Source organism: Phragmites australis, chromosome 15 (genome assembly GCF_958298935.1).
Source record: "Phragmites australis chromosome 15, lpPhrAust1.1, whole genome shotgun sequence".
Taxonomy (NCBI): domain Eukaryota; kingdom Viridiplantae; phylum Streptophyta; class Magnoliopsida; order Poales; family Poaceae; genus Phragmites; species Phragmites australis.
In genome coordinates this window covers 8706482-8727569 of record NC_084935.1, presented here as the reverse complement: position 1 = coordinate 8727569, position 21088 = coordinate 8706482, and the positions used below count along the sequence as shown (strand labels likewise).

Below are 21088 nucleotides of genomic sequence, written 5' to 3'. Positions count from 1 at the left end.
ACAGCTCAATCAGCTAGCTGTAGGGGTTCATCGATTATCCAAACTGATATCATATGATATGATAGTGGTATCGTGATTCGTGACAGGTTGGATCCGTCATGACTCATGCGCGCACGCATAGAATACTGCAAATGGAATTATCGATCAGCAGCTGTCCAGCTGCATCTCTGGAGCGGATCATGCAAGGCCAGCGCACATGCATAGATGCGCTCGATGGCTCGATTTGGCACGCAGGTTCGCCGCACCCTGTGGCCTGATGAGTGAAGGGCCGGCGCTGACTTCTCATATCGTGCCGTCCCTTCTCTCTCCCTACCCCACCGTACCTGATCGACCTCCATTGCTCATTTGCCCTTCTACGTAGTCCTTCGTCCCACGCGGATCGTGAATCGTTCTTTAATCTTTCTTGAAAGAACGGTGCAAGAGTTATGCCAATTGGACAGGAAATATATATCATCGGCTCTGTCAATTGGGATGCAAACCTACGGGCCAGCAGGCCACTGATGATACGATGGTCATGGTCTTTGGCAAATGGTGATCTGCTAGCTTCCTCTCAGCATAAATATATAAGAAAGAATCTGGATTATATTCTTTAATTTTTTTAGATGATATGCGCATGACAATTACGTCACTGGATTAAGCAAAGACAAGCACTCCTCCGTTTGCTTTCCCATGTATGGTTGTCTCTTTCTGGCCCTTTTCCTCCCATCCTTTCATGTTGTAGCTCTTTTGGAGCCCATGTTCTCTACGAAAGCAAGCCATGCTGGACTAGCATCATTTGCCTCTCGATTGTCGAATAGATCCCAGTGCCGTAATCTTAAAGCCGACTCATCACCAATTACTTAGCTATTAGCTACTCCCTCCGGTTCAAAATAAGTATTATTTTGAACATCGATACGGTCCCTAAAATATAACTTTGACTACTACTTTTGTTATATTATATTGATAAAATATAGTAGAAATATATTATTACAAAAGTATTTTTTGAGACAAATTTACTCGTGTTATTTTTAAGTATCAAAATTCAATACATAAAAAATAATTTGTAACCAAAGTTTAAAACAGTTGACTACACGTAACCTAAAATAACACTTATTTTAAATTGAAGGGAGTAATTAAACCTCTGATCCCAAATATTAGTCTATTAATCTTCACGGTCTTAATGTAACACTTTAACTAATAATATTTATAAAAATATATTATTTAAATAGAAAAAATTATACATTATGAAAGTATTTTTTATTATGACGCTAGTTATATCAACCATATGTTGTCAATCTATGTGATTTTTTTAGCTAATGATTTTCAAAGCTAATAAGATTTGACTCAGGACAAACCTAAATAGACTTATATTTGGGAATCGGAGGTAGTAGTGTATAGTCAGTCGGATCTTCTTGGCTAGATAACTGTTATCGCAATTGTCCAGAACTAATATGATTATTGCTTAATTACATGCACGATTGTTCTAGTCTTTGCAAACCAAGGAATTACATGAAAACGTAAGGTATTGGTGGCTGTTGTTGGGTTTTGTTTCTGGTGTACCCAACTTGCTACGGACTAAAAAGTTTTATCGTAGTCCATAGACCACTGAGGCACAGAACTCTTGTACCACCGATGGAGTACCAGACACGCGTCTAATTAACGAAGTGGAAATCTTGCATGTCACTAGTTAATCTGATCATTACCAGCACACAGGGGACACGGAGAGGTCCTTTCTACTCGGACCAAGTGGTAGTGATTGATACAGCTCCGTTACCTTCCATGTGCCACACAGGGTAACTGGCAAACGTGGTGCTGCTGCTATCCAAGTAAGAATTTATGCGGCCGGTATGTTCCAACGGACCAAAGTGCTCCACAATATAATGCATCCGGCGGTGACCGGCCAGGAAAAAAGGTTGAGAGAATCTGAGCACATATTGCAGGCCTACCCGATAAACCACCGCCAACAATGCGCTTTTCGTACGTGCAGCGCCATATAAAATAGGGAATGGCTGATCAATGCGCACAAAAAGACGGCGGCGCATGCACTTGCAGTGGCAACACTCGCTCCCTGTTGTCGTCGCTCTTTATCATGGGCAAACGGACCCATTTTTGGTCGTCGCTTGTGCTCGATCAATTCAACTCGGAATCGATGATTACAATGTGCGTAACCAGTGGAATAGTTGAGCGTTTGGAACCACTGGACCGACTTGCTAATTGTTTTGCAGATCGTGCGAGTGGCTAACTGTTTAATTTCTTCGTCGATATCTCCATGGCTCGGCTGCCTGAGTGCGACATCCGTGCATACAAATGATTTATCATGATAATTTATTTATAATAAAATTCATATTAAAGAAATAATAAAAAAGAATAATAGAGTAGATACGAAAAATCGACAGATAAAAAAATATTAAGTAAGATTGATAAATGGTTAAGATAAGCTATAAGTCAATATATCTATGTGGACTTGCATTTCCCGCCGGCTAGCTAGCCGATCAAATGCTGTGTGGTGCATGAGCTAACGTACTTACCAATAGTGACAGCCGCTAGCAAGGCTATTAGAGTGTCCTTACTCCAACTTTCGAGAAAAAGGTTGGATGTGATATCACTATCTCTATTTTTTTAAATAATTTAATTTTTTTTTTGATTGGGTTATGTAGAATGATTTAATTTTCTGTTTGGTTAGGTTATATGGATGATCTAATTTTCTATTTGGTCGATGAAATTAGAATAAATAGAGTAAGTCAGTTTTCTTTTTAATTGGATAGATAAAACATGTTGAGTGGTGGTGATAACCTTATGGTGAACTTACCTCCTTGATCATATATTGCATAAATATCTTATTTTCTGACCGTCACAAGATAGAGAATTCTTTTTTTTATTAAACATTATTCGGCAAAGCTACTTAGAAATATGCAAGCTGTATATGAACAATAAGTAGAAGGCACTTAAAATATGCTTGTCTATGTTTACAAGAAAAGCACGCCATGAAGCTAACAGATGATCATCGATAAAGTCAGATGATCATTAATCAAGCCCTATAAAGAGATGACCTTATTTAACGAATCCTGCAGCAAAATCAGTAGTTTATTAAGAAATCCACTTTTCATAATGTCAACTCAGATTAACATGCAAGCGAAAGCACACAGCAAGTGAAACTATCGTCACCATAAAACAATGCCATCTCTTGGGAGATATGAGAATCCCAATAAAGCATAGCAAACCAATACTAGAACATTTCAAATTTTAACCATTTAATGATTTAATACATATTAATCAAGTTGTTTTGTGTTTCTGCATTTCAACTCCCAATGTCTGAATTTTAAGAATCTGCAAGACTGAAAGCCTAATTATTTTCACATTCAATATACTAAACCAAGAAACCCTCAAACAAATCCATTTTGAAGGAAGGGGGGAGATTACACGAAAATATCATGAAAAATTAATACAATAGTGCAGTATGTTAGAATTATTGGGGCCGGCCAATGTAATAATTTCTAATAAATCTTAAAGGTTTATACTGTGGAGAGGTGATCCATGTTGAGTCCCACTCTTTATTAGTACCATATTGCTAATGAAGGTGGAGTTGGGGGGTTCCCCCCTATATATATATGCAAGTTTTTGCCTCTTTCTGTTGTGATACCGCTGTAGTTTACTCCATCCCAGCGTCGGCGTGCACTGGCAAACGGGAGAGCAGGTCTCCGAAACTCTCGTTATTGAGATCTTGCACTGGGAGAGGGTGAATAAGGTATTTGGGAAGCGCTTCGCGCGACTGCTCAAGTTCTTCACCACGGCTCGTCTTCCTGGTCGCTTGGGCGCTGCCCACTGTCATCGTCAATAATTTCGGCACATCGTCAGCATGATCGATCGTGCCATCTACACGGTGCAACCAACATCTTCAGCAACTTCCACAGCGCATGACCAGTACGTAAAAATCATGTTACTCGTACTTTATTTTCTGCGATTTTTAATTTTGAGTATAGTAGATCTAGTCATATATTGTGCTTTCGTACACATGTCTAGATTATGCTTTCCTGATATGATCATATCAGTTTATCAGTTTCTGCTCATGATTTATTTATGGATTAAATTAAACATAAAAGTGCCTTATATTCTAACAATCCAAAAACCTTATTGTAGGCACTTAGGTTTATCAATGGCTGGTTTTGTCGATGCACTGAGGCCAGATAAGTTTTCTGGTGTGCACTTTAAGAGATGGCAAGTCTCACTCTGTGGCTGACGGCTATGAATGTCTACTGGGTGGCTAAGGGCAAGCCGGAAGGAACCCTTACTGCTGAGCAGGAAAAGGCGTTCATGGATGCCAATACACGCTTTGTAGGATGCATTCTTAGCGTTCTTGGTGACCGTCTTTGTGATGTGTATATGCACATACAAAGCGCGAAGGAGCTGTGGGATACACTGAATGCTAAATTCGGTGCATCAGATGCAGGAAGTGAACTGTATATTATGGAGTAGTATCATGAGTACAAGATGGTTGAAAATCGCTCTGTAGTCGAGTAGGCTCATGAGGTTCAATGCATCGTGAAGGAACTCAAACTCCTCAAGATCAATGTACTCGACAAATTTGTGGCTAGAGGTATCGTTGCCAAGTTACCTCCTTCGTAGAGAAACTTTGCCACTGTTCTAAAGCACAAGAGACAAGAGATTACTGTTGAGAGTTTGATCGCATCTCTTGATGTTGAGGAGAAAGCTCAGGCTAAGGAGTGAGTCTAAAAGGAGGCGAGGGACAGACTAGTGCCAATATAGTGCAAAAGCCCTTCCACAACAAGAACAAAGGGAAAGATAATAAGCCAAACAAAACTACCACCTTTAAGAAGAAGAAGATGAACACAGCAAAACTGTCTTGTTTTGTGTGTGGTGAGATTGGATATTTCGCCAAGGATTGTCCAGACCGCAAGGGAAGCATGGCTCCACAAAAGCAGAACTCAAATACTGCTAATGTGGTGATCATTGGCGAAGCTGGAAATGGAGTTGCAGGGTATGAAAATTTACCCTCTATGTTTTCAGTATTTCAGTCTACTAATTGGTGGATTGATACAGGGGCCAATGTTCATGTGTGTGCTGATATCTCAATGTTCTCATCTTATCAAGTGGTCTATGATTCTTCTATCCTAATGGGGAATGGGTCACATGCTTCTATTCATGGTATTGGCACGGTAGATCTGAAGTTTACTTCGGGAAAGATCGTGCAGCTAAGGAACATGCAGCATATCCCTACAATGAACAAGAATCTAGTTAGCAGCTCCCTTCTTTGTAGAGATGGGTTTAAAGGTGGTGTTAGAGTCTAATAAAGCAGTAGTGTCAAAGCATGGATAATTTATTGGTAAAGGCTATGAGTGCGGAGGCCTATTCTATTTTTTTTCTTTCTGATTTCAGCAATAAGTCTGTGAACCATATTTGTGGCAATGCTAATGATGATGCTAGTGTTTGGCATTCGCGGTTATGTCATTTGAATTTTGGTTCTATGACTCAACTTTCCAGCATGAGTTTAATTCCAAATTTGTCCATGATCAAAGGTTCTAAGTGTCATAGTTGTGTGCAATCAAAACAACCTCGTAAGCCCCATAGGGCAGCCGAGAAGAGAATTTTGGCACCTCTAGAACTCATACATTCATATCTGTGTGAAATGAATGGTGTGTTGACGAAGGGTGGAAAAAGATCTTTCATGATTTTGATTGATGATGCGACTAGATGTTGCTATGTTTATTTGTTGAAAACAAAAGATGAGGCTCTAGATCACTTTAAAATCTATAAGGCAGAAGTTGAGAATTAACTAGAGAGAAAGATCAAAAGAATTAGGTCGGACCGTGGTGAAGAGTATTTCTCTAGTGATTTTGATTTATTCTATGAGAAATACAGGATTATTAATGAGATGACACCTCCCTATTCACCCCAATCAAACGGGGTTGCCGAAAGGAAGAACCGCACATTGACTAACTTGGTTAATGCCATGTTAGACACTGTGGGATTATCTATGGCATTGTGGGGGAGGCCATGTTGACTTCATGTCATGGCCTGAATAGAGTTCCTCTCAAGGATTAGGAGAAAACCCCATATGAAAAATAGGAAGGGAGAAAACCATCACTTTCTTATTTGCGCACTTGGAGATGCTTGGCGAAAGTCAATGTACCAATAACTAAAAAGCGCAAGCTTAGACCTAAAATAGTGGATTGTGTCTTTCTGGGATACGCTCATCGGAGCATTGCTTATAGGTTTTTATTGGTTAAATCTGAGGTACCTGACGTGCATGTCGATATAATGATGGAGTCTCGTGATGCAACATTTTTTGTGCTCATATTTCCTATGAAAGATTTACATAGCATGTCTAGACTATCTTCTGAGATAATCTTTGAACCTCCTCCACCTCTTGAGATTATTGAAAAAATACATAAGCAAGATCCTGAGAAGGATGACAGTGAAGCTCCTAGGAGGAGTAAGAGACAAATGATTGCAAAGTCTTTTGGTGATGATTTCACTGTGTACCTTGTGGATGACACTCCCAAGTCTATCTCAGAAGCGTTTGCATCTCCAGATGCAGACTACTAGAAGGAGGCTGTACGGAGCGAAATGGATTCCATCCTCGTAGACGGAACTTGGGAGGTCGCAGAACGACCCTATGGATGCAGACCTGTGGTTTGCAAGTGGGTGTTCAAGAAGAAGCTTAGGCCCGACGGTATTATTGAAAAGTACAAGGCTTGGCTTGTGGCCAAGGGTTATACCCAAAAGGAAGGTGAAGACTTCTTTGACACTTATTCACCTGTTGCGAGATTGACCACTATCTGAGTGCTACTTTCCTTGGCTGCTTCACATGGTTTCATCGTTCATCAGATGGACGTTAAGACAATTTTTCTTAATGGAGAGTTGGACGAGTAAATTTATATGGAACAGCCTGATGGGTTTGTAGTAAAAGGTCAATAAGGTATGGTGTGTAAGTTGTTGAAGTCCTTGTATGGCCTTAAACAAGCTCCTAAACAATGGCATGAGAAGTTCGATAGAATTTTAACATCTGCACGTTTTTCGGTCAATAAGGTAGATAAATGTGTATACTATCGCCATGGTAGGGGTGAGGGAGTTATATTGTGCCTATATGTTGATGACATACTGATATTTGGAACAAACCTTGATGTGGTTAATGAGGTCAAGTCTTTCTTATCTCAAAGCTTTGATATGAAAGATCTGGTAAGACTGATGTAATCTTAAACATCAAGTTAATCAAAGGAGAGAAGTGATTACTCTTACACAATCTTATTATGTTGAGAAGGTCTTGAGCCGCTTTGGTTACCAGAACAGCAAGCCTTCTTCGACACCTTATGATCCTAGTGTGACACTTCAAAAGAATAAGAAAAGTAGCAGGGACCAATTGATATACTCTCAGATTATTGGATCACTCATGTACCTAGCTGGTGCTACAAGGCCTGACATCTCATTTGCTGTGAGCAAATTGAGTCGCTTTACTTCTAACCCGGGTGATGAACATTGGTGTGCGCTTGAACGAGTCATGTGCTATTTGCTTGATACTATGAGTTATGGTCTTCACTATTCTGGGTACCCATCGGTACTAGAGGGTTATAATGATTCAAACTGGATATTTGATGCTGATGACATTTAAGCTACAAGTGGATATATATTCACTCTTAGGTGGTGCTGCTGTGTCATGGAGGTCTTGCAAACAGACTGTCTTGACGAGGTCAACTATGGAATCTGAACTCACTGCATTAGACACAGCCACTATTGAGGCAGAATGGCTACGTGAGTTGTTGATGAACCTACCTGTGGTTGAGAAACCGGTACCGGCTATCTTTATGAACTGTGATAATCAGACGGTTATTATCAAAGTAAACAGTTCTAAACATAATGATAAGTCCTTAAGGCACGTAAAGAGACGGTTGAAGTCTGTCAGGAAATTGAAAAACTCCGGAGTGATAACCTTGGATTATGTCCAAATAGCTATGTCCAAATAGCTAAGAACCTAGCAGATCCCTTTACAAAGGGACTATCACGGAGTGTGATAGATAATGCATTGAAGGAGATGGGTATAAGACCCATGTGAGTTATACTATAGTGATAACTCAACCTATGCGATCGGAAATCCCGTGAATTAGGATCTGAGAAGAACAAGCTATTGGTTTAACTGTAGGAGCGTACCTTTGTTGTTTGACCCACTCGAGTGAAGATGCAATACTCTCAGAGATCTGTAAGGCAGGTTAGCTAATGCCTTAATGTATTATGTTGGCTTTAAGTAGTAAAGATGCTGACCTACATGGCATTCTTGAAATAACACATCTATATGAGTCTGACTGTTGATCGCAGTTTATGAGATTTGGGTGATCTTTAGTAAACTCATGAAGAGGCTATGGAGTAGGACTTATATGCTCCGACCGTGGGGTAGTCTACTAGCAGTCAAGTATCAGTTATGAATTTAAGTGAAACTTGTTTGCACAAAACTTATAATTCAAGGCATAGTCTATTGTTCAAGTTGTGAATGAGTGTAGCTTGATGTTCTAGGTGTATGTTCAACTTAACAGTCTCCACTGAAATACTGGTATATCAAATAACAGAGGAAAACTGGTAATTCTCTATGGGCTTTGAGATCTGGTGGGGGATTGTTAGAATTATTGAGGTCAGCCCATGTAATAATTCCTAATAATCTCAAAGGCCCATATTGAGGAGAGGTGACTCATGTTGAGGTCCACCCTTTATTAGTACCATATTGCTAATGGAGGTGGAGATGGGGGTTTCCCCCTATATATATGTAAGGACCCCCACATCTTTGGGGACATGAAAAATATAGACTGCTAATTGAGAGTAGCCCTAAAATTGGGAACACTCTCATTATGTGAGTCTATATAAGAGTTAAGTTTTTTTTGCCTCTTTCTCTTTCTGTTGTCACAGCTGTAGTCTGCTCCATCCCGGCGTCGGCGTGCACCGGCAACCAGAAGAGTAGGTCTCTGAAACCTTCGCTCTTGAGATCTTGCACTGGGAGAGGGCGAATAAGGTTTTTGGGAAGCACTCCACGCGACTGCTCAAGTTCTTCACCACAGCTCGTCTTCCTGGTCACTTGGGCGCTGCACGCTGTCATCGTCAATAATTTTGGCGCATTGTCAGCAGGATCGATCGTGCCATCTATATTGTGCAACTAGCATCTTCAGCAACTTCCACAGCGCAGGGCCAGTATGTAAAAATCATGTTACTCGTACTTTATTTCCTGCGATTTCTAATTTTGAGTATAGTAGATCTAGTCATATGTTGTGCTTTTGTATATATGTCTAGATTATGCTCTGGTGATATGATCATATCAATTTATCAGTTTCCGCTCATGATTTATTTATAGATTAGATTAAACATAAAAGTGCTTTATATTCCAACATAGTAATCCCCTGTGTATTATCACTAACATACTCTACAGATCAAACATCGAGAAATTAATCGACAAAGCAAATAGCTTTAATAATTTCAAGTCCAAGAAAGCAATGAAATGCGGCACAATGAAGCACATGAACAGAGAGTGAGACAAGCGCAACAAAGTGCGGCATGCAATACCTACCATGGGGTTGCTGGAGCCGTCAAAGTGCATGGCGGGAAGGAACTGGAGGCACCCGAGCACCGCAATGGCGACGATGGCCAGCTTGTGCATCCCGGGCCACTGTTGTGGTTGCGAGTCGATCGGCATGGATGGTGCGTTGCTGCTCGTGCGGAGCCTCCTACGCCCCTCCGCACCTCATGGTGGTCACAGCCACAGCTGGTGAGCGGGGCATTGGGTTGCAGGAGGGGACACCATGTCGAAGGAGGGGGTGCTGGGTTGGAGGATGGGTGGATGGAGGAGGGAGGCGACAGAGTCAAGAAATGGTGAATGCAAACATCGCATGTGAGTCATGTGAGAGAGGAGTGCGAGTGGGGTGGCTCAGTTCGACTATTTTTACCGGCTTCCCTCATCTAGTATCTCAAGGTACACTACCACAAAAATATTGATCACTGCCGATTCTAAAACCCCATCACTGCCGGTTTTGGAACCGGCAGTGATGGCATGGCAGTGATAATCGTAACTATCACTGCTGGGTCTAAAACTAGTAGCGATAGGTGTTCTCAGGAGCACAAAAAAAAAAGAAATGAGCTCGAGCTGTGGCACAAGAGTGGTGGTGGAGCACGCTAGCGGTGGCGGCAGCTAAGCTGGCTCGACTGCCACCGCCGTTGTCGTGCCACAGTTCTCCCTGCACAAGAAAATACGCGGCGACATGAAGGCCACCGCCACAGCACATAGCAGTACGCTCCCGGGGCCGCCACTGCTACTGCCCTTGGACCCGCTCCTCTCGTCATTCGCTCGCAGGGCTGCCACTCCCTTCGCCGCCACTGCCGTTGCTCCCCTCGCATGCGCATCTCGAAGGTCGGGGTCGATAAGGTTGGCAGCGCGGTGATCTATAGCTCGTGGATTCCGCGAGCACGATGAGTCCCTCCATGGATCCCGTGAGGACAAAGAGACCCTCCATGGATGCCGCCCCCTTCCTTCCCCGTCGTGGATCCCGTTGGCTACCACAGACCTTGGCAAGGAGGGCACAGCTACCACGCATCCAGCCGCCGCCTCCCTCCCCCCATCATGGATCCTACCGACCACCATGGACCTCGACAAGGAGGGTGAGGCCTCCACGGATCCGGCCACCGCCTCCCTTTCCTCCATGCGGCATCCACAGACTAGGACGCCGCCTCCCTTCCCTCCACAAGGCCTCCACGTATCCAGACACTGCCATGAGAGAGAGAGGGGTGATGGAGGAAGTACGAGAGAGAGAGGACAGGGGCAGTGGGGAATGAGAGAGAAGGTAGAGAGAGAGAGACAGAGCGAAGGGATAAGGTCAACCAATGATCAAGCCGATTAGATGCGAGAGAACCAAAATCATCAATGCCGGTTTGTAACACGAACCAACACTGATAGTCAGTTTTAGTACTGATTCTTAACAGCTTAATCATTTTTTAAGCATGGGAGATTAAGAACCGGCAATGATATATTTTCAGTAACAGTTCTTACATAATCAACACTGATAAACCGTTATTTATGATATGTTCTATTGTAGTGGCATGTTCTTCATAATTGACTACCCCATCTATTTAACCAAACACTGCTAAAACTAGGTTGACCATCTCCCATCCATAAATATCTCACGAACCAAACACACCCCTACACTTCGTCTCCTTCAGTCTGAAACTGAAGATTGAGGCAGCATGCACTTCGCATGTGAACAATAATGTTAACGGAAAAACGCAAGTCCAACTAGCTATGATTCTATGAACAATCGAGTATTTCTTGCTGAAGTGAAGGCCAACAATGTATAGTTTTAGCCTCTGCCAAATTTGTTAACAGTAACGAGTTATGCTTATGCACATCGTACACATTACTCGTACGGAAACGTGGATCGGGGTTCTGAAATTGTCGAACTCAGGAGTCCGGCAAAGCGATATTGAGCGCGATGGAGACGGAAAATGTGACCGAGATGAGCACGGCGAGCAATGGGCGCATGAGATTTTTGAGCAGGAAGCTCGTGATGAGAAGCCAGAAGAACTCTCCCAGACTCGCGGGGCGCTGGTGCACATTGACGAGCCCTCTCCATCCGGCTCGCCTCCACATCGCCTTCCCGAGGTAGAAGGGAGCCCAGATGGCCGGGAAGCACAGCAGCACCGCAGCCAGCGAGAGCACGTATACGAAACTTATCAGCCACCGGTTGGCTTCGCCAAGAACGACGTGGATCCCGAACGCGAACGCGGCGACCATGAGCTGCGCTCCGGCCGGCAGGAGCCCGGACGCCAACCGCTGGTACAAATGGCGGTGGCCGCGCGGGACCTGCACCGCCCCGCCGTAGACGAGGAAGCAGGTGGCCACGATGGAGCAGAGGAACGCCGTGGCGTCGGACGCCACGAACGCCCTGAAGGCGAACCTTCTGGCTGACACCGCCGTGCCCGCGTGCGGGTGGTCGTCCGCGACGTAGCCCCCCGGCACCGTGAAGCCGGCCGCGAACGTGACGGTGGCGATCAGCACGGACGCGATTGTTCCGGTGGCCGTGATGCCACCGGTGTCCTTCGGGTCCTCTTCCGTTGCCGAGGTGATGCTACTCACACTGTGTAGATGAACATGATCCCCTCCTACTCCTAGAGTGATTGGTGCTCTTATCCAGTACAAACAATTTTTCACTACAGCTCGAGGATTCTGTACAACAAACAAGACGGTCAAATTATAAATGGCTCGAGCATAGCTACTAATATTCTGTCTCCCTGGCTAAAAAAAAGATTAGATTCTCCCTCTTGTGTGCGCGCGTCGTGCGTGCGTGTTTGTGTTGCAAGACCAGTATAAAATAAGAACACGGAGGTGAAGACGTCTCTCGGTGTTTTATTAAGTTGGGTGTGATCCTCGAACCTCAGTGGGCTGGGCGAGTTCCTTGCTCGCCATAGCATGTATTGCACAGGTATTGCATTAAGAGGGAATATGCAATTAATTATCAGATGAGTGCAATTAATTACCAGAAAATAGTGCAAACCAGGCTCCAGATGACTGTAAGCAAGATCAGCAGCTGTTAGACCATCCCTGTTGGTAGTGCCTATCTTGACGCTCATGGTCTGCAGCAGTAAACTGACCATCCTTGGATGCCCATATTTGACGGCTAAATGGAGCGGGGTATTTCCTTCATAGTCCATCGCATTCAGTAGGATAGCGAACCTGTCATTTCGGCAAATGAATCGAACTACACTTTCCTGATGTGTTCAACAGCACAGCGCAGAAAATTTCTTCCTTGACCATCTACCAATTCATAGCAGTCCGGGCATCTGTATACAAGCTTGCTGATGGTCCTAATCTCCCCCATCATGGCGGCAACATGTACCGGAAACAGGCCTTCGTTGTCAGAAACACGCACTAGAGTAGCTTCAACATTTAAGAGTAGCTCGACGACACTGGGTTGTCTATGTAATAGCGCAAAATGGAGAGCACTTTTCCCGGATGAATCAACTTTGGTTAGCAAAGCCGGACCCTGCTCCCATTTCAGTATTCCCTGAACGATTTCTAGTGAAGATCGCCAGTTGGTCACCATAGATTGCAAAAGAGCTCATATTTTAGAGTATGCACCCAAGCTTTCAGCTGCCGCAGCATGCAAAGCAGTGCGTCCCTCCGGTCCGGAAAACGCCAACGATGGTGTCCCGTCAGACGGATGACGCAGCAGCGCACGTACCATCCTCACCGAGCTGGTCATCGCCGCCAAATACTGCGGCGAGACGCCGCCGTCCGTTGTCACTGCGGCCAGCCCGGGAGCCTCCGTCATCAACAGGTCCACAACCTCGGCGTGGTGATTCCGGACGTTTTCGTACCTGTGGCGCCCAGCCGGTTCCTCGCCTGCAATGCCTCCGCCTCCGCTCCGCCGGCGCGCATCCTCGATAGGAGGCAGGCCGCCACGTCCCGGTGCCCGGTCTTCGCCGCGCAGTGCAGGGGCGACGAGCGAGGGCGCAAGCTCGCAGGCGCGCCTCGCGAGTCCCGCGTGCCCGCGGCTGGCGACCACGTGGAGCGCCATGCTCCCGCTGCTCGTCACGCCGAGAAGGCCGCTTCCTCCCTCTCCCTGTCGCGGCGGCAGTGGCTCTGCTGCCCCCGTCGCCGCCGCATCCTGGACGCTTATCGCCACTCGGCCGTCCGTTCGTGAGTGGCCATCGCCTTCCCGGGTCAATAGCTCCTCCATGCGGGCCTCATCGCCCGAGGTCAGCGCACGTAACAGTTCAGAGTCGAGGCAATGCTGAGCTCCCGCCATCGCATGTTTCCTCTGCAACGCTACTCACGCAATGACCTCTAAATTGTGTGGTTGCAACTTGTGTGTGTTCTTTATGTCCGAGAACGTGGTTGCAACTTGTGTTGTCTTATGGTTCATGTCCTAATTTGTTTGGTTCGAGAGAGACGATTTTGGCGTGGCTGGACATGATCATTCAGAGAAAAGGTAACTACATCAAATCGGCGGTTGAACGCCAGATAGCTTTGCCGTTGGATCACGAATGGATGCACAGTTTTGTGCTACAATACTGCTAAGTAACATTAGTACAGTAAATTTCTATAGTATTCTTATCAACAATACTTTACTCGATATCAGATCATTGTAGCTCTCCTTACAAACACGATTACCCTCTGACTTCAATTGGATCCGAACAGGGTAGCCATGCATGAAACTCATCCACCTTTCTCATCTCTTTCTTCCTCTTCCTCTCCTTTCTCTTCTTCTCCCTTTCCATCCCCCTCATCTATTATAAAAAAATTGTTGAGCGTTCAGCAGGGGCTCCATTAGGTGCAAAGGGGTAGGGAGGGCTTGGATCCGCCCTGGCTACGAGAATTGAGATTCGTTTGTTCACATGCTGACAACGCATCAATAATGGATTACTAATTCCTCCTATTTGGCCTTACAAGGCTACTCTCAGTAGTCTTTGCCAAATAGGGACTTCCTCTCAGGAGCTTTGGGATCTGATTGGAAAATTTTAGTGAGCTTAAGTAAATTACATCGGAGTATAAGTTGAAAAACCGTAGAGCCGACGGTGCAGGGTAAGTTGAGCGCGGAGTCACTATGTGAGCTGACATTGGAATATAGTTCAAAGTTAGATTGTGGAAAGAGTTCACGAACCAAAATATAGACTTTTTCTCTGTCACATACACCGTTGAATATCATCCCAATTCTGAAGTTATTGATTGGGAAGGGGCCAATGTCTGTCGTAGTGGAGGCGCCGAAGGCTCCGGAACTAGTGTTTAGTAAATTTGTTTTCGTATTGGAGTCGGCTCACTTTTGCCACCGTATATATCTCTTAAAATCGCATGAGAAGAGTTGATGACTCATTGTTATTCCTCTGCGTTTGTAACTCTCATTCTATAGTGAAGATTGTCTTCTTGCTTTCTTTTATTTAGTTCTATTTATTGCTTATCGATTTCTAAGAAACACTAAGTGTGATCATGAGCAATGCAATAGAGGATGACGAAGTAGGGTTTTTTTTTCGAAAGGACGACAAGAGTATTGCCGATTTTTATCATAGAAGAAGAGAAATACCTATTTTATAAGGGAAATCGAGCCTAAAAACCTCACAGACCTAGGACGACAAAACGATCACAACTCCACAGACGATACTCACACCAGAAGCACAAACCTGACAACAGACATGATCAATCCAACTCAACTCGTGTGCTAACCAACCAAACAACCTCCTCATAACTCGGTCGGCGGAGCCCAACTCTCACGCCGCACCTCTCTGTCCCACAAGTCGGCAACAGGTCGCTTCGGAGAAGTGCGCATTGCACAAACACTCTATCATGAAGCACCAAACTGAAACAAGAGTACCGAGAAGCGAGAACGTACAGAAGAAGCCGACGAAGAATGACACCAAACAAACACAATGACGCCCACAACATATGGCGCAACCAACAAAAAGTCGCGCCCAACCTAACTCAACTCGCACACCAAACCAACATCCTCAGCAATAAGCCGGTGGAGCCCTGCTACCACGCCAGCAACAGCTTGGTTGGTGGAGCCTTGCTCCCATGCCGAACCAACCTTCCAGGCAATTAGTGGGTGTGACGCTTCGGAGGAGTGCGTATTAGACAACAACTGATATTGGGGACACCACATGATCTGGAAACACCGTCGCACCGAACGGAGGCGTAGGTGCCAACCTACAAAGAACTAGGTGCCACCCAACAGCGCAGGAGGGTTTCTAGAAATGACACCTTCAGGAAGGAAGCAACTTCTACGCCGCCATCGCCCAACCGAAAACCGAAGCTAGGTTTTCACCCAGAGATGCCCCTAGGGTGGGAAAGACATCACAATATCGCCTCCAGAGAGAAAATGACGCCTATGGGAATCATCAATATTGGCACTAGCAGATCACCGGCCTGAGCTTTCGCTCACGACTCCCCTATTCCCAGCACTTGCACTGAAGCCACGCCGCAACTGCCAAGGCCACTGCCATCGCGAGAGCACGCTGCCCCGAAAAGCCCCAACAGGTAGCAACACCAAAGACGAGCCTCGAGCCACCACCAAGCCATCGTGCTCCTGCGGGCCAGAACTAAGGAAAGGAGACAGTTCCAGTGAAGGAGAGAAGCAAATAAGACATGATGCGGCAAGTAGGTGAGCACAGAGGCCAGCTGCAGCAAAGATGAAGCACATCACGCTAGGCAGTAGTAGCCGCCCCAACCTAGACCGGGCAGCAACACCGCACAGATGGGCAGTCGCACAACCAAGCTGTTGTGCCTCCAGGCGGCAACCGCGCCGCTAAGACTCTGCACCGCCGCACCACCTGACGGCAAAGGCGAGGTGGAGGGAGATGGAGTGCAAACCGAGGCTGTGCCGGAGCGCCAAGGGCTTGGGATCCTCTGCCACCACCACCCAACACCCACCTCCACGCACCCATGCAGTCGGCCCACCAGCACCTGGCTTCTGTGGTCATTCCCAGACGCTAGCCCGACCTTGGCGCCCCTACAGGCTGTCGCGTGAGGGATCATGCAGAGAGCCGACCGACCGCGTTGATCCAATCGTCGCTGGACCGATCTGGCCAACCGCGCATAGGAACAAGAAGAGGCGGCGCCGAAGCAGGGAATACGCCCACCGGACCCACGGCCCAGCGCAACAACAAGACCGGCTGAGGTGGGGTCGAAGGGACGCCCATGACGGCAAAACCACCCAATGACATGGTAGAGGCACCGTCGAGGTGGTCCGCATCGCAGGCCAGGGCGGCGACGGGGAAGACTAGCTGTTTTTGGGACTGTCTAGTTTTCAGAGCTTTTTTTAGTCACAAATGTGGGCCAGTGATCAACTTTCATCCAATAACTAAGATCAACTCACCAGTTTCAATAAACTGAGATCAACTCCACCTCTATATACTACTCTTTCTTCCCAAGCGAACCATTGCTCAGCCAAACCACCGCCGCCTCCACTGCCTGAGCCGCTAGCAAGATGATGAGAATGCTCATGCTAAATCTACGTGATGTTTTGTTCAGCCAGACTACAATTGTAATATTGCTTCTTTTATGATGGAGTAAAATTATCCCAGCCTCTATATAGATGCACATAGCCGACGTTGGTAATACTGCTTAATTTAATGAAAAGCTGGATCTCAAAAACATTGAGGTAGCAAGCACTTGGCGGCAAATGCAAAGAACATTGAGGTAGCGAGCACTTGAAGGATCGAGTGAATGATGACGATGATAGGTTGTTTGAGATCCAACGGTTCAAATCGATATGACATCTTATCTACTCCATCCGATCTTTCTAAAAATGGAAAACCTGTGGCGCTCTGTATGGCGGCTAGGGCAGGGGCAAAATTTAGTTTCATTTTGACATGACATGGGCCATGGCCCATGTGTCTTTTAGCAGTGACAGACAATGGGCCTTGATAAATTTGATCAAAAGAACATTAAAGAAGGTCATGCATTTTTATTTTTACATTTTCTAACATAAGTATCTAAAAAATATGCCCAGATAAAAATATTTACGAAAATAGATGCCTACCGCACTCCTAAAGGACTGCAGCTTGCAGCCCTTTCAAAGGGCGATAAGTATACTATGGTAACATAGACAGTGCCACATGAGACTTACCGCCCTCTCAGACTACGGTTAGTCTTTTTGCCATGGTAAACAGTACCCTGCAACTCAATTTCTTTTCCATCTTCTTGTTTAAAGTAGTGATCTTTTGTTGCTCCAAAAATACTAAAACTTTTTGTACGTGTTCTATAATCCATGTGCAATCCATTTTAATTAGATTCGCCTAAAAATCATGTGTAGAATTTAAACTAAAATTCTTTAAAAAATGCTACTTTTATAACTTCCAGCAATTTTTAGGGTCTCAAATAAATTCTAAAAAATCTGAAAAAAATTCACTAATATTCTTCTTATGTGATGAAATATTTTCTAAAATTATTTTCAGCCCTAGGTTTTATATGTTTGAATTCAAATTTAGTTAAAAGAAGAGATCACATGAAATTATAAAAATACATATAAATGGATAATTACAAAGGAACTCACTTTTTCACCATATAACCTAGGGATAAAAAGAATTTTAAAAATTATTCCATCACATAAGAAGAATATTAGCGAATTTTTCAAGATTTTTAGGAATTTATTTGGGGCCCTTACAATTGCTAGAATTTATAAAAATAGCCTTTTTTTAGAATTTTAGTTTAAATTATACACATGATTTTTAGGTGAATCCAATTAAAATAGGTTTCACATGGATTATGGAACACCTAAAAAATTTAGGATTTTTAGAGTAACAAAAGATCACTATTTTAAACAGAGAAGATTGAAAAAGAAATAAAGTTGCGGTGTAATGTTCACCACGGGAAAAGACTAGCCGCCCTTTCTAAGGGCAGTAAAGCCTAATCACCCTCTCATAAGGCCCACATGGCACTGTCCATGCCATCGTATTATGCTTACCGCTCTCTGAAAGTGCTGCAACACTTTGAGAGGGTGGTAGGCGTATTTCCATAAATCTTTCCATCTGAGATATTTTTTAAAATATTTATATTAGAAAATATAAAAATAAAAAAATTCATGTAATAATCCATCGGGGCTGGGCCTAACCAAGTGTTCAAGGGCTTTATTGGCCAAAAACCCCTAGTGTTCTGTATATAAAAAAAACTTCGATAGTGCATTTGCATAGAAGCGCCCGTACCCTATTCCACTACTTTTTTTCCATCTCTATTACATCAGGTTTATTTTTTCACACCTCGTAGGGTTGAGGTGCTTGAAAGCTCAAGAAGTTCCGGTCAACATTGATTAGTGGAGGGGGATTAGTTGCCAGGGAGGTTTAGCGGTGGGTATTAGCTGCTGACCGAGGGATTTCATGGACTCTGGGCTTAGAGGGAGTCCAGGGGTAGCAAGCTGGCCTGATAATGGTGATGGGCATAGGGGAAGGGGCGGCTTTGAAATTTCGGTGACTTAAGGCGAGATTAAAAATATGACTCTATTATTAAATATAAATCGTTTAGATCTAATTTTTTCAGTTTGCTTTTAGGCCGATATACACAGTATACATATACGTATGAGGCCTCTGGATTTTGGGGGGCCGGGGCGGCCGCTCCGCTCGCCCCCCAGGTCCAGCCCTGCGTAGGGGTGGGGCGGTGGGAGGTCAAAGACAACTAGATGTATGGTGTTAGGATGGGGGCATCATGACTCACTAGGTTAGCGTAACGGTAGGGACGTTGCTAGCGCCGGAGACAGTGGTGAACAATAGGGCGGGGGAGCGCATCGCTTCTGATCGAAGGAAGAAGATGAACATGAGCAAGCGAACAAAGGAAGGAGAAGAAATGAGCACCATCTAATTTGGATCAAACAGTTGCCCTAGATCCGCGGAAGAGGAGGAAAAAACAAATTCTCTGATAAATAGCATCACCCTTATTATTTTTTTTACATGCTACGTCTCTTGTCGTCATCATCAGTTACGGAAATGTAGAACTTGCTACTTGGCAGCTCCTGCTGTGTGCCGATCATTTTCGAGAGGACAAAGCATGGATGGATAGATATTGATACCACATACGCGTACATATTCCGATGTATACATACCCCTGACTCTACCTAGTACGACAGATATGCTAGCTATCACGTACAAAAATTCCTCAAGCTACAGAGTAATAAATAAGCAAATAAGGATGTGCTAAACAAAATAAACAAATAGATAAGTAAATATGTGCACGCAAATGCAAGCCGATCGCCATCTCTCAGTCGATCTCCAGATGATGTCGATGATCTCGCCTTGTCTACTCATCCACGTCGTCTTCTTGTATCGTCTCGAGCTTGGGCGGCCGGCGCTCAGCAACTTTAACGACGTCGACGCGCACGGTGCCCATGCTCATGATCTCCGCGACGACGTCTTCTTCAGGCGCCTCCCCGCGCCCGGCGCTCTCAAGCAGCCGGCGCAGCTGGCCCTTGGTCATCCTGATCTTCACCCGCGTGCCGCCGTTCTCCGTCGTCGGCATTCCTCGCGCCCGACCGGAGCGCTCGGCCGGCTCCGGCAGGCCCCAGTCGTCGTTTTCGTCGTCCCACGCTGTCACCCTCGCCCGCTCCAGGCAGCTGCAGTTGCCCATGACAAACAGACCTCAAAGCTGGCTAGTACCACTTGGCGCGACAGCTACAAGACGAGGAGAGAAGAAGGAAAGAGATGAGCTACGAGAGTGTGATGAAGACTAGATCGAGAGCAGTGGCGTCTGAGCTTGATTCTTTGGGGTTTTAATTGGGTTTTTCCGTAGTAGGGAGACAGGGTATATATGGAGGTGGAGGTGTATATGCTGGGTGTCTGATGGTAAGGCGGCTGCATATATAATTAGAAGACTCGTTCAGAGCAGGTTCTGGGAAGGAGACTTGAGCCATTAACGACGTACCGTACCGTACAGGCCATGAGCACCATATTTTATGAGAAGAGAATGAGAGAAATGGTTTTGCTTCCGTGCTTCATCGAGGCTGTGATCGACAGAGCTTGTGTCCGCGTAGGGCTGCAGGCGTTTAATAAGTGGTATTTGTTTGGTTCAGTACGCGTCGGCGGATTAATAAAGTTCACGGCATCTCGATCGATGATTACGGGCGAGATATATATGAGAATAATTCATGTGTCAGCCAGCACCTGTTGATAAACTTTGCCCTGATATGATCTAGGATATATTATTGTTTAGACCAGAAAGAGACACTTGCAGTCAAACAAGAGTTAAGTCGTTTTGGTTCTGGATGACCATATATTCATTATACACTCATTTAGTACGTACTAGCACTGTCGTTCAAGATTAACTCGCATTTTTAGTCCACTTCATTCATAGCCGCGAATCACATGAATGTCGTAACCATCACTCGCCTTGAAATATTTGCCACCTTCCGACGCTCATTTCAAACAGACGGATCGGAGGTGCATGTGGCGAAATAAAAAGGCAGATGCTATTTGTTAGGTATATATATTTATTTCTTTTACAGGTAACGAATCTAAGCTATACAATCTTAATTCGATGATTCAATCTTTTCTTGTACCTAAAATCTCTAATGCACTATTCTACTTTTTGCTTTGCCCTAGCCGTTCCGCTCTCACGGCACCCACTCCTCCTATCTCCAACGACGTTTTC

General features: G+C 44.9%; 1 protein-coding gene and 1 pseudogene across 1 annotated transcript; both read right to left on the bottom strand.

Moving 5' to 3' along the window:
• Positions 1 to 11177: 11177 nt before the first annotated feature.
• Positions 11178 to 13769, bottom strand: LOC133892106 (ankyrin repeat-containing protein ITN1-like; annotated as a pseudogene).
• A 5760-nt stretch (positions 13770 to 19529) lies between these two features.
• Positions 19530 to 20242, bottom strand: LOC133893574 (uncharacterized). Its single transcript, XM_062334630.1, has one exon. It carries the CDS (start codon positions 20066 to 20068, stop codon positions 19742 to 19744), a length of 327 nt encoding a protein of 108 aa, XP_062190614.1. The 5' UTR covers positions 20069 to 20242; the 3' UTR covers positions 19530 to 19741.
• Between the last annotated feature and the right edge of the window lie 846 nt (positions 20243 to 21088).